The sequence below is a fragment of the Aedes albopictus genome, chromosome 3, assembly GCF_035046485.1.
Source record: "Aedes albopictus strain Foshan chromosome 3, AalbF5, whole genome shotgun sequence".
In the NCBI taxonomy this organism is placed as follows: Eukaryota; Metazoa; Arthropoda; class Insecta; order Diptera; family Culicidae; genus Aedes; species Aedes albopictus.
Window position 1 is genome coordinate 209,046,868 of NC_085138.1, and position 13,146 is coordinate 209,060,013.

At 44.2% G+C, this 13,146-nt stretch overlaps 1 protein-coding gene across 3 annotated transcripts; it reads right to left on the minus strand.

Annotated features, from left to right (window-relative positions):
- Window positions 1-494: 494 nt before the first annotated feature.
- On the minus strand, window positions 495-12,439 carry LOC134291246 (uncharacterized protein K02A2.6-like). 3 transcript variants are annotated; one of them, XM_062858747.1, is made up of 5 exons: window positions 9,644-12,439; window positions 7,059-9,464; window positions 981-6,873; window positions 815-922; window positions 495-761 (listed from the first exon to the last, which is right to left on the minus strand). In XM_062858747.1, exons 3-5 carry the CDS (start codon window positions 1,993-1,995, stop codon window positions 625-627), a joined length of 1,260 nt encoding a protein of 419 aa, XP_062714731.1. In that variant the 5' UTR covers window positions 1,996-6,873; window positions 7,059-9,464; window positions 9,644-12,439; the 3' UTR covers window positions 495-624. The 3 variants fall into 3 exon arrangements, with proteins under 3 accessions (XP_062714731.1, XP_062714730.1, XP_062714732.1); XM_062858746.1 differs by having other exon boundaries at window positions 7,059-12,439; XM_062858748.1 differs by having other exon boundaries at window positions 552-761; window positions 815-6,873; window positions 7,059-12,439.
- Between the last annotated feature and the right edge of the window lie 707 nt (window positions 12,440-13,146).

The window sequence follows — 13,146 nt, forward strand, 5'->3', positions numbered from 1 at the left end:
ACAGCCAAAATAACTAGTTAATGCCAAAACTGATTAACTTAGTAGATGTATCATTTTTGTCCTTTCAACACCATAACCATGGATACCAAGTACTTCGGAGTTAATTTATTCGACTGATTAAGAGATATTAGACAAAGTGCATCTTGCTGATTTTTTTTATCCATTTGTTAATCGATTCAAGATTATTTGGCAGTTAACAAAAGATACAATATTCCAGAATATGAAAGCTATTTTTTTAACATTCCATATAAGATTCTTGGAGGTATCTGGCATTACTGGTAAGTCCATGGTCTATGCTATTTTGGGAACCATTTCACTAGATGTCAAATCCACAATATTTTCTAGAACTTTTGGCCAATCGCACAAAATAAATTTGCTTAATACGCATAATACAACATTATTTTTAATAAGTGTAAGAAGGGTTCTGTTCACCATAGGTGGATTAAATCGGGGGTTTTTTTTTAAATATACATGGTTTTCTTTATTACCGATGAACTAATTGTTAATAAATCATTCTTATTTCTTTGTTGATGTAATGACTTACATTAAGTTAAAATAATAGCTATGACATCAATCAACAATTTAATTTATTATTTGATATTGATTTTCCTCGTTCCGCTTATTTTAGTCATATATGTTGTACAACACCATGTCTTTCAGCTTGCTTGGCAGCCGCTTCTCTCGTTGCGGTCGTGGCATTGGCACTACGGCGCTGCCTCCCTTGGATTGACCTCCAGTTACATTAACATTCGACGATCCATCTGTAGAAAGTAAAACTCAGTAGATTTATTCTTAGTTATTTGTTTTAACTTACCAATGTTTCTATCTTTATCGATATTTGGATAGGTTTGCTGAAGATCCATATTTTGAGCTGCTTCGAATCTTTTGTCCACGCTCTCAGAGTGTTTCGAAATGTTACCACCTTGAAAATTAGATAATAAGCTGAATCCTTGAATAATAAAATTAAGAAAATATTTCACCTCTTTCTGACACTGCATCATTACTGGGAATGCCAGCAAAACTTTGAAAGTTATCAGAATTGTCCTGACAGTGGTCTTCGCAATCTTGGATGGCCCTCTTAGCATCCCCTACGTTCCTTGAATAAATCACTCCTCGGCTGCTTTTTACTACAAGTTTGGCTCCATCTCGTGCTATAACCGTGAACTTTTCAGGATTGAAATTTGAATCTGACTTATTTCGCTTGGTTTGCGTTAAGATGACTTTATCTCCAACTGCGAGGTCCGAATCTTTGGCATTTCTTCGAAAATCTGCATTCTTCTTGCTTTCGAGCTTCGAATACGCATCCTTCTCTCTGATATCTTCACGGTCCAGTTCTGGCGATGCTTGAGTCTTCCATAATCCAGGGAATGTTCCTCGGAATTTCCAGCCAACTAACAGCTCGAATGGCGTTACTCCCAGACGAGTGAGTGGCCGTACTTTATTGTGCATGTGCACGTATTTGTTCAGGGCTTGTCTCCAATTTACTCCATCCAATTTAGAGGCTGACAATGCTCGCTTTATCCCTTCGTTTTGCCTTTCAACGGCTCCGTTGGATTGTGGGCAAAGAGGAATCGATTTGCGGATCTTGATCCCTTTATTTTCCCAGGTCTGTACGAATTTATCGCTTTGAAAAGGGGGGCCATTATCACTTTGCAGCACCAAAGGATAACCCCAGTCGGCGAAGATTTTGTGCAGAGCCGTGATTGTGGAATCTGCATCCATGTGTTTCATCTCTATGACGTGCAAATAACGCGAGTATGTGTCGACGATTACGAGAAATTCTCCAAATCCAAACTCTTTGTCAGTGAAGAAGTCAATCTGTAAAATTTCCCACGGACCATAGGGAAGTTCTCTGTTGGTCAACGGAATAGGTGGGTTCTTCTTTGATAGCAGTAGACACGTTTCACAGCGCTTTATGAATGATTCAACCTCCGAACTCATTCCAGGCCACCAGAAATGGTCACGTAGGATTCTTTTGGTGGAACCGATTCCCATATGGCCCTGATGAGCCGACTCAATTGCTTTTGTTCGTAATTCTTCTGGAAGAACTATCTTGTCGCTTCTGAAAACCGAGCTTCCAAAAACACTAAGCTCCTTGGCCTGTGATTCATATCTGCGCAAACCATGCTCCCAGTGTCATGTTTCAAGTGCAGCTCTTACTTTCTCCAACTCTGTATCCTTTTCCGAATGTTTCTCAATATCGTCCCAGGAAATTTCCATTGCTCCTGCATCGATAAAGTACAGCAAATGATTGGTGGCGGCTTCCTCATCAAATGATTTGATTGGCTGACTTTGTTCGACCAATCTGGACAGTGCATCTGCCACGTTCATTTCTCCAGGTATCCTTTTGACATTGAAATTGTAGGGCTGCAGTCGCAATGCCCATGACTCTGCTCTCGTCACTGCTCTTTTCCCAATTCTGTGCTGGCCACCAAAAATAAACTCATTCGATTCTGCATCAGTTCGTATTGTAAAGAACATACTCGTGAGGTACACAGAAAGTCTTTCAACAGCCCAAACCATTGCCAAGGCTTCTTTTTGTGTCTGGGGATACTTCTGCTCTGTAACAGATAGCGCCTTTGAAACACACGCTATTACCCTCGGGTTAGATTCCTGGTCGAATTGGACTAATACCGCCCCCAAGCCAAACGGTGAAGCATCGACGAATAGTTCTGTGCGGTCGTCTCTGTTGAAATATCCAAGCGTAATGGTGTCCCACGCCTCACTTTTTAGGAGCTCAAATTCGTCCTCGAGTTCCTGATTCCAGAAGAATCGATCAGCTCTTGCTAACTCTCGAAGCCTTATCGTTTTGTCTGCTCTGTTTGGGATAAATTTTCCGATAAAGTTGACCAATCCTAAAAAACTCTACACCTCTGCAATCGACTCTGGATGCCTGAAGTTTCGCAAGGCTGAAATCTTCTCTTCTTCGATCTTCCATCCTTCAGCTGACACTACGAAGCCCAGAAATTCAACCGACTGCTTTCCGAAAGCGCATTTTTCTTCATTTCGTCGGTTTCCTGCAATAGGGGCACAACTCAAAAAATGTGAATTTTCAGAATGAGCGTTTGAAAATTGGCAATCTTGAAGTACATCCTACAAGTTCACTTATTTCTCTCATTATTAAACAAAAGTATACGAATTTTGATTGTTGTATCATGGAAAGGGACTGAAGGACTATCTCTTTCATAAATTTTAGATTACAGTAGTTTTTCGATTTTGTCACGGTTCTATTTAATCACGCTCCATTATATCACACTCGATTTCAGCACGCTATTTTTTTCGATTATATCACGCTATGATAATCGATACCTACAAATATCGATAAGCAGATATCCCAAGCTATATAGGATACATAAATCGTCATAAGTAAGATATTTTGCACATTAGTATACGATAATGGTACCATTGGTGACAGACCGGGCACAGGATTCGATTATCTAGAATCACTTTCCCATGATCTGTTCTGCATCGAGTCCGGTCTGTATGCGTCAATTCCACGCGTTACATTTTCCATCAGGGGTCTCCAGTTAGCCTTTGTAAATAAGGTTTTGGATCGCCAATTCAGAGACGGCGGGTTCGATTCCCATTCCGGTTGGGAACTTTTATAGAAAAGCCTGTATTTTAATTATTATTAACGAGCTTTACAACCCGGGGCTCGTTCATGTCCGGACCTACGGTTTTACTTCCCATCCGAAGGGAAAACTAACATTTAAAATTTATCGGTTTTTAAAAAGTTGATATGTTGTTCAATCAATGCCAACCAATATTTCGAACGATCAGGAATTAGAGACAGAACCTTTAAACTTCGGGACAATTTTACAACAAAGCGTAACGCGACAACATCGCAAAAATGTCAAATTTTATTTTTCCAACAGAAATTCCCAACCTTCTGGAAACACTTTCGAAAATGTTAAGTAATCGACGATAAATTTCAGCAATTATCGTTATTTTGCTGTGTAATAATTGAAAATCGAAACATCGTTCCATGAAGTTAAAAAACAATGGTGTAGAAGTGCAAATAATACCTCCATTATTTGATCTTATTTACAGATACATTAAAAAATAATTACATACAAGAATGTTAGGCTTCCATTACCGGGTTAGATATTTTGTCCATTTTCGTTTGATTTTTTTGTGTGCAAGTGTATTTTGATTAATAAACGCCTTCGGAAAAAAAGATGTTTCAATTATATCACGCTCCAATATATCACGCTAATTTTTTTTCATTCGTGATATAATCGAGAAAGTACTGTACTATTTTTCATCGACTATTGAAAAAGTTGACTGATTTTGAGTTGTGCCTTTACTGCGGAAAATTGGTGAAAATGCAAAAATCTCGCGTTTCTCATCGAATTTCGGAACGGGTCTTTGTCAGATGAAAGTTTGCATGGTTTTTCATCATTTGCCATCAAAACCTCAAAAATGACAAATTTTGAGTTGTGCCCCTATTGCAGGAAACCGACGATTTATTTTGACAATATGGTTTTCCAAGCTCTTCATCACCTGTTCCAAGTTTTCGTCGTGTTCTTTCTTAGTACGCCCGAAGATCAATACGTCATCCAAGTAATTAATCTGACCTTCACATCCAGCAAGTACAACGGTTTGCAGAGTCTCCTGAAATATATCGGGAGCATTCGTCAGTCCGAACGGGAGTCTGCGATAACGGTAGAGCCCATCTCCGGCGAAAAAGTTCGTTAAATGTCGTGAGCCTTCGTCCAACTCAATATGGAAAAATGCGTTCGTCAAATCAATGGTGGAGAACCACTGGGCACCATGAAGTTCCATCAGTATCGACTCAAGTGTGGGCATTTTGAAGGGAGTTCTATAGATACATCGATTGGGTCCCCGCAAATCGATGACGAGTCGAATGTCATTCTTTCCTTTGGGTACCACCAATAGGGAAGAACAGAATGAACGATCCATGTCCATAGTGACCTCTTCAATGATCCCGCTTGATAGAAGATAGTCAATCTTCTGTTTCGTAAGTTCCTTGAATGCTTTTGGAATGTGAGTGTACACATTACGAGCGGGCGGCATATTAGCATTATACTTCAACGACACTGGAGGAATGTTGAATTTTTGAAACTCTCTGGTTGAAACGGTTTGAATATAGCGTCCATTGGGCTGAAACTGGTGCCGTTTCTGCTGTCGTATAGGCACATTTAAACCAACGTCAAGGACTGAGTATCTGATCGCCGTGTTAAGCCCCAAAAGTGCTTTGAACTCATCCACCATGTAGAATTTTTCTACTGTTACTGGTCTATCGTGCGAAATGAACAACTCAGCGGAAAAATTGGCGACAACTTTGATTGGTTCAGGCATTGCATACGCTTTCAATGGTGTGTCAGAAGAGGATTTCAGACCAATTATTTGAGACTTTCTGACGTTCTGATCGGCTAAAATCAGGTCGAAAGATGCCTTTGTAATGGTGTTCACCTGCGCACCAGAATCAATTAGAAATTTAACTCCAATCCCGGCAACTTTTGCTTCAATCGTTGCATTTGGAATTCTATGGCCACAAGTGGCCTGCATGTTGTTCACCTCTAGTGTATCAGATTCGGCGACTTGTGAATCGGTTTTAGCCTGTAAAATGATACGCAAACATTTAAATCAATATTTTATTTTCTTTTATTTCAATTAGTTTTTTTCAAATAAAACTTTTCTTTCAAGTTGTAATCCATTTAAGATTGTTTCAATAAAACATGTTACTCCAAATCATCAATGTTTTGTACCTTTGGGTCTGGATCAGCTTCCGTTTTCGCACATTCGATGGCGGCAATCTTCCGTTCTACGGTAGTCTCCTCTTCCTCTGCGTGGCGTTTTAAGGGTCTTCTCTGCTCCAATGGGCTGGACTGATTCGATGGACAGCAACGAGCAATATGGCCATACTGTCGGCAAATTCGACAGTCCTTCTTGATCGCAAAGCATTCGGATGATCGGTGATAAACGCTTCCGCACCTCCAACAGTTGGATTGTGAACGATTGTTGCCTCTCGAAAATCCTCGTCCTCCTCTTCCACCACCACGGTTCGGGAATCCTCTGCCTCTTCCGTACGAACTGAAAGCTGTTCGTTGGTTACGATATTCCTCATTGCTGTGAGACACCGCCGCAACCAATGGCGAATCTCTCAGCCTTTGCCTCCTTAGAAACTCTTCTTCGCTTGATTTTTCAATCTCATGGTCCTGGATCAGATCGATGAGGTCCTTCATGGTACCTTGCTTCAGCCAATTCCGATTGGCCAGTGTCCGAACTCTAGCATCGTTAGCCCTTTGTGTGATAACTCTCACTACCGCCTCCATCTCTTCATCCGGTCCATAACCACACAGCTTCGCAGCACAGGTCACGCGCCGCACAAATGCAATGCTGTTTTCCGTAGCTCCTTGCAGCATCATCATAAGCTTTCCTCGTTGCGTTAGTGTGTATGCCCTGGATCCATAGTATCCGTCAAGTCGAGCCAATGCGTTCGAGAATGGGGAAGTTTGCTCATCCGGCATCTCTGGTGTAGAAGATGTCGTGCTCAAGATTTCCCGGAGCTTGGGGCCAAACTTGATCTTGAACACTCCGTATTTCATCCTTTCATCTGTAGCGTTGGCCAGCTGAAGCGACGAAACAAGCATGTCCTTCCAGTATTCGAATGCTTGTTTGTCAATTTCAGTTTGCCCTTCCGATGGTACGCATTCCGGTATGTTCAGTGCACCAAGTGACCAACTGCTCATCGCCGAAAGAAGTGGTCCATCAGTGTGGCCCATGCTAGACGACGCCGGAATCCAGTCACTGCCAAAGCCTGACAAATTTGCCACTTGCTCGCGGAGTGCGTTGTTCTTTTTGAGAACCTCGCTCAGTTCCTTTAGAAGGGACTTTTTCGAGGGCGTTCTGTAACGAATCACAAAATATTTGGATTAGCTCAATTTCCAAAGCAATTTTCTAATACACTCCGTCTTTTTCCACCGGAGGCATATTCGAAACTCGTCTTTGTCCACCGAGTTCGATTCTTTTTTTTTTTTTTTTTTTTTAAACTAGACCTCCGTCTATTTCCACCGGAGTCTATGCAAACTTACTTTGTGGGAGCCAGCGGTCCGTTGAATGTTGCGCCACTGTCGCGACCGACATCTGACGAGTCCATTCTGATCGTTTGCCCAGCTATCTACTGGGTCGGATGACTGTCGCAAGAAAACTCACGAATCGAGGAAATGGCGCTCTGGGTGTGAGCCTCGGCCCGGCGGGGTGGGAAGTAACAGCGAGAGAATTTTGCAAAACCTCGCTGCTACCGTCAGCTTGATCCAACTCTTAGTGTGTTGCACGCTCCGTGTCCGATGGAAGAATGAATGAAAAGCGCTTCGCGCAGTTCGTTTTATTCAGTCCAATGCCCGGACAGGCGCACGCTCAGTGGGCGCTCGGATTGAGCCTCGGCCAGGCGGGGTGGGAAGTAACAGCGAGAGAATTTTTCAAAGCCTCGCTGCTACCGTCAGCTTGATCCAACTCTTAGTGTGTTGCACGCTCCGTGTCCGATGGAAGAATGAATGAAATGCGCTTCGCGCAGTTCGTTTTGTTCAGTCCAATGCCCGGACAGGCGCACGCTCAGTGGGCGCTCGGATTGAGCCTCGGCCCGGCGGGGTGGGAAGTAACAGCGAGAGAATTTTTCAAAGCCTCGCTGCTACCGTCAGCTTGATCCAACTCTTAGTGTGTTGCACGCTCCGTGTCCGATGGAAGAATGAATGAAATGCGCTTCGCGCAGTTCGTTTTATTCAGTCCAATGCCCGGACAGGCGCACGCTCAGTGGGCGCTCGGATTGAGCCTCGGCCCGGCGGGGTGGGAAGTAACAGCGAGAGAATTTTTCAAAGCCTCGCTGCTACCGTCAGCTTGATCCAACTCTTAGTGTGTTGCACGCTCCGTGTCCGATGGAAGAATGAATGAAATGCGCTTCGCGCAGTTCGTTTTGTTCAGTCCAATGCCCGGACAGGCGCACGCTCAGTGGGCGCTCGGATTGAGCCTCGGCCCGGCGGGGTGGGAAGTAACAGCGAGAGAATTTTTCAAAGCCTCGCTGCTACCGTCAGCTTGATCCAACTCTTAGTGTGTTGCACGCTCCGTGTCCGATGGAAGAATGAATGAAATGCGCTTCGCGCAGTTCGTTTTATTCAGTCCAATGCCCGGACAGGCGCACGCTCAGTGGGCGCTCGGATTGAGCCTCGGCCCGGCGGGGTGGGAAGTAACAGCGAGAGAATTTTTCAAAGCCTCGCTGCTACCGTCAGCTTGATCCAACTCTTAGTGTGTTGCACGCTCCGTGTCCGATGGAAGAATGAATTAAATGCGCTTCGCGCAGTTCGTTTTATTCAATCCAATGTCCAGACTAGTACAAAGTGGGTGGGCGCTCGAAGTGAGTCTCGGTTCGGCGGGGTGGGAAGCAAAAGCAGACGGTGAAGTTTTTTTTTACTTCATTTACCGATGGGCGGAGCACAAACAACAGACATTATCCCGATTGCTTTCTTTCAGACAGTTTGTGATAGGTTTTCATTCTGTGAATTCCACAACAGTTGTTTTTAATGCTTTACATTTTATTTGTACATTTTTACAATTGCCAATCTCATATACTACAATGGGGAACGTCCATAAATTACAGTATCGGACAATAAAAATGCACCAGAGCCGTTTTCCCATACAAACTAGTCAACTTTAGATTACCATATCTCAGTAACTTCTCAACCGATTTTTTTCATTTTTCTGTGACGAACTACAAAACATTTCAATTTTCAAAAACTATTGAAAAAGTTCAGTGATAACTATTGTTACAAAAGTTACAGATGGTACCTTGCTTCAGCCAATTCCGATTGGCCAGTATCCGAACTCTAGCATCGTTAGCCCTTTGTGTGATAACTCTCACTACCGCCTCCATCTCTTCATCCGGTCCATAACCACACAGCTTCGCAGCACAGGTCACGCGCCGCACAAATGCAATGCTGTTTTCCGTAGCTCCTTGCAGCATCATCATAAGCTTTCCTCGTTGCGTTAGTGTGTATGCCCTGGATCCATAGTATCCGTCAAGTCGAGCCAATGCGTTCGAGAATGGGGAAGTTTGCTCATCCGGCATCTCTGGTGTAGAAGATGTCGTGCTCAAGATTTCCCGGAGCTTGGGGCCAAACTTGATCTTGAACACTCCGTATTTCATCCTTTCATCTGTAGCGTTGGCCAGCTGAAGCGACGAAACAAGCATGTCCTTCCAGTATTCGAATGCTTGTTTGTCAATTTCAGTTTGCCCTTCCGATGGTACGCATTCCGGTATGTTCAGTGCACCAAGTGACCAACTGCTCATCGCCGAAAGAAGTGGTCCATCAGTGTGGCCCGTGCTAGACGACGCCGGAATCCAGTCACTGCCAAAGCCTGACAAATTTGCCACTTGCTCGCGGAGTGCGTTGTTCTTTTTGAGAACCTCGCTCAGTTCCTTTAGAAGGGACTTTTTCGAGGGCGTTCTGTAACGAATCACAAAATATTTGGATTAGCTCAATTTCCAAAGCAATTTTCTAATACACTCCGTCTTTTTCCACCGGAGGCATATTCGAAACTCGTCTATGTCCACCGAGTTCGATTCTTTTTTTTTTTTTTTAAACTAGACCTCCGTCTATTTCCACCGGAGTCTATGCAAACTTACTTTGTGGGAGCCAGCGGTCCGTTGAATGTTGCGCCACTGTCGCGACCGACATCTGACGAGTCCATTCTGATCGTTTGCCCAGCTATCTACTGGGTCGGATGACTGTCGCAAGAAAACTCACGAATCGAGGAAATGGCGCTCTGGGTGTGAGCCTCGGCCCGGCGGGGTGGGAAGTAACAGCGAGAGAATTTTGCAAAACCTCGCTGCTACCGTCAGCTTGATCCAACTCTTAGTGTGTTGCACGCTCCGTGTCCGATGGAAGAATGAATGAAAAGCGCTTCGCGCAGTTCGTTTTATTCAGTCCAATGCCCGGACAGGCGCACGCTCAGTGGGCGCTCGGATTGAGCCTCGGCCAGGCGGGGTGGGAAGTAACAGCGAGAGAATTTTTCAAAGCCTCGCTGCTACCGTCAGCTTGATCCAACTCTTAGTGTGTTGCACGCTCCGTGTCCGATGGAAGAATGAATGAAATGCGCTTCGCGCAGTTCGTTTTGTTCAGTCCAATGCCCGGACAGGCGCACGCTCAGTGGGCGCTCGGATTGAGCCTCGGCCCGGCGGGGTGGGAAGTAACAGCGAGAGAATTTTTCAAAGCCTCGCTGCTACCGTCAGCTTGATCCAACTCTTAGTGTGTTGCACGCTCCGTGTCCGATGGAAGAATGAATGAAATGCGCTTCGCGCAGTTCGTTTTATTCAGTCCAATGCCCGGACAGGCGCACGCTCAGTGGGCGCTCGGATTGAGCCTCGGCCCGGCGGGGTGGGAAGTAACAGCGAGAGAATTTTTCAAAGCCTCGCTGCTACCGTCAGCTTGATCCAACTCTTAGTGTGTTGCACGCTCCGTGTCCGATGGAAGAATGAATGAAATGCGCTTCGCGCAGTTCGTTTTGTTCAGTCCAATGCCCGGACAGGCGCACGCTCAGTGGGCGCTCGGATTGAGCCTCGGCCCGGCGGGGTGGGAAGTAACAGCGAGAGAATTTTTCAAAGCCTCGCTGCTACCGTCAGCTTGATCCAACTCTTAGTGTGTTGCACGCTCCGTGTCCGATGGAAGAATGAATGAAATGCGCTTCGCGCAGTTCGTTTTATTCAGTCCAATGCCCGGACAGGCGCACGCTCAGTGGGCGCTCGGATTGAGCCTCGGCCCGGCGGGGTGGGAAGTAACAGCGAGAGAATTTTTCAAAGCCTCGCTGCTACCGTCAGCTTGATCCAACTCTTAGTGTGTTGCACGCTCCGTGTCCGATGGAAGAATGAATTAAATGCGATTCGCGCAGTTCGTTTTATTCAATCCAATGTCCAGACTAGTACAAAGTGGGTGGGCGCTCGAAGTGAGTCTCGGTTCGGCGGGGTGGGAAGCAAAAGCAGACGGTGAAGTTTTTTTTTACTTCATTTACCGATGGGCGGAGCACAAACAACAGACATTATCCCGATTGCTTTCTTTCAGACAGTTTGTGATAGGTTTTCATTCTGTGAATTCCACAACAGTTGTTTTTAATGCTTTACATTTTATTTGTACATTTTTACAATTGCCAATCTCATATACTACAATGGGGAACGTCCATAAATTACAGTATCGGACAATAAAAATGCACCAGAGCCGTTTTCCCATACAAACTAGTCAACTTTAGATTACCATATCTCAGTAACTTCTCAACCGATTTTTTTCATTTTTCTGTGACGAACTACAAAACATTTCAATTTTCAAAAACTATTGAAAAAGTTCAGTGATAACTATTGTTACAAAAGTTACAGATAGGTTGAATTTTGACAATAAGAATGCACCAAGACAAAAAATGATATAGCAAAAAATGGTTACGTCATATCATTATGGTGTCTTCGGCAAATATGTTTCTTGTGTGATGAGGAATAAGTTTGCTGAACAGACCAACAAGATTTGACTTCAACATTTTTTGCTATACAATTTTTTGTCTTGGTGCATTTTTATTGTCAAAATTCAACCTATCTGTAACTTTTGTAACAACAGTTATCACTGAACATTTTCAATAGTTTTTGAAAATTGAAATGTTTTGTAGTTCGTCACAGAAAAATTAAAACAATCGGTTCAGAAGTAACTGAGATATGGTAATCTAAAGTTGACTAGTTTGTATGGGAAAACGGCTTTGGTGCGTTTTTATTGTCCGATACTGTACGTCACGCAGAAATCGACCATTTTCAACCAAAGTCTACGTTCCATACAAATTTTCTAATTTTTGCATGGAAAAAAGTCTACGAGGGGGGATGGGGGTGGGTGTTCTGAGGGCAAGTGTGGCGGGGCTGCCAAAGTCATCGATAATACACCATCACCTATCTGGTATTGGACGAGGCGGATCGTAGGTTGAACATGGGCTTAGAATCGTAAATTCGACAACTCTTTCTGGACATCCAGCCCAATAGGTAGACCATCATGACGAATGCGACGTGGCCACCGGGTGTCCACCGGTTGACACAGAGCTACATGAATATATTATGGTCCAGGTATACGTCGGAACGCTGGATCTGGTCGCAATGCACACTGTCACCCAACAGATCGAGATGAGTACATGCGGGTGACGAACTTCGTGACCAACATAGGATCCAATGACAACTCCATCATCTTTTCCGGGTGAGGGCCGATGATCTGTCGAGTGAGTTTGTATTAGCTTGCACGGCGATCGGGAATAGGCTGACCATAAGCACGCCCTGGACGGGTGTGGCCTCACGAGGGCTAGACATCGAGGGCATTTCACACGTTGTGAATTACGACTCCCCGCTGAATATTGGGGAGCTCGTGGAACGGACGGGTCGCGCTTACCGAAGTGGAGTTTCCCTGGACTTCTAAATATTTGAAGTTCAAGTGTGCGTGGAATAAATAAACATCAAAATTTGTTATGTCAAAATAGTTTTGCGGCTATGTGCGATTGAATTTGGCGCACTTGTATATAATAGTTTGTAGATTGAATAGACGATTGCTTCAATAGCAGGAAATTTACTTGACTAGAGGTTTCGACTGACTCCATCACTTTATAGTTGAGTCGGCTGGAGAACAGAAGCGAGCTTCGGCGACCTTCTGCCAGTTTTAAGTTTTGTTAAGGTGTGTAGTGTTTTGTAGTATTGTAAATTTGTTAAGTAGTGCCGTTTGAAGTGAATTTAACATTAATTGTCTTTGCTTTTCGTTCTGTAGTGGCTTAAATTTTGGTTTTTGTCGCCAGGGGCAGACTCTCTGTTCCTTGTGCGTTTTATTGTTGTTAAAAAGGTAATCATTAAAATTGAATTCGTTTTGGTGTATGTTGTTTTAATTTTGTGTTCGTCTTTGGACCCTAGCGTCCAAAATACGCTTTCTATTCCGGACTCCAAGTCATTTTGCTGCTCCTCGCCCGCCAAAACTGGCAGTCAAACGGAGAGTAGGGAGCATATCCGGCCTACCCGCGTGCGGTTTAAGTACGATCGGGCAGAGTAAAAGAACCGCCGACACTCCCCCTCCGCACCTTTAATCCGGCGAACATCAAGAAGAGCTACCCAACTTCGACGATTGGCCA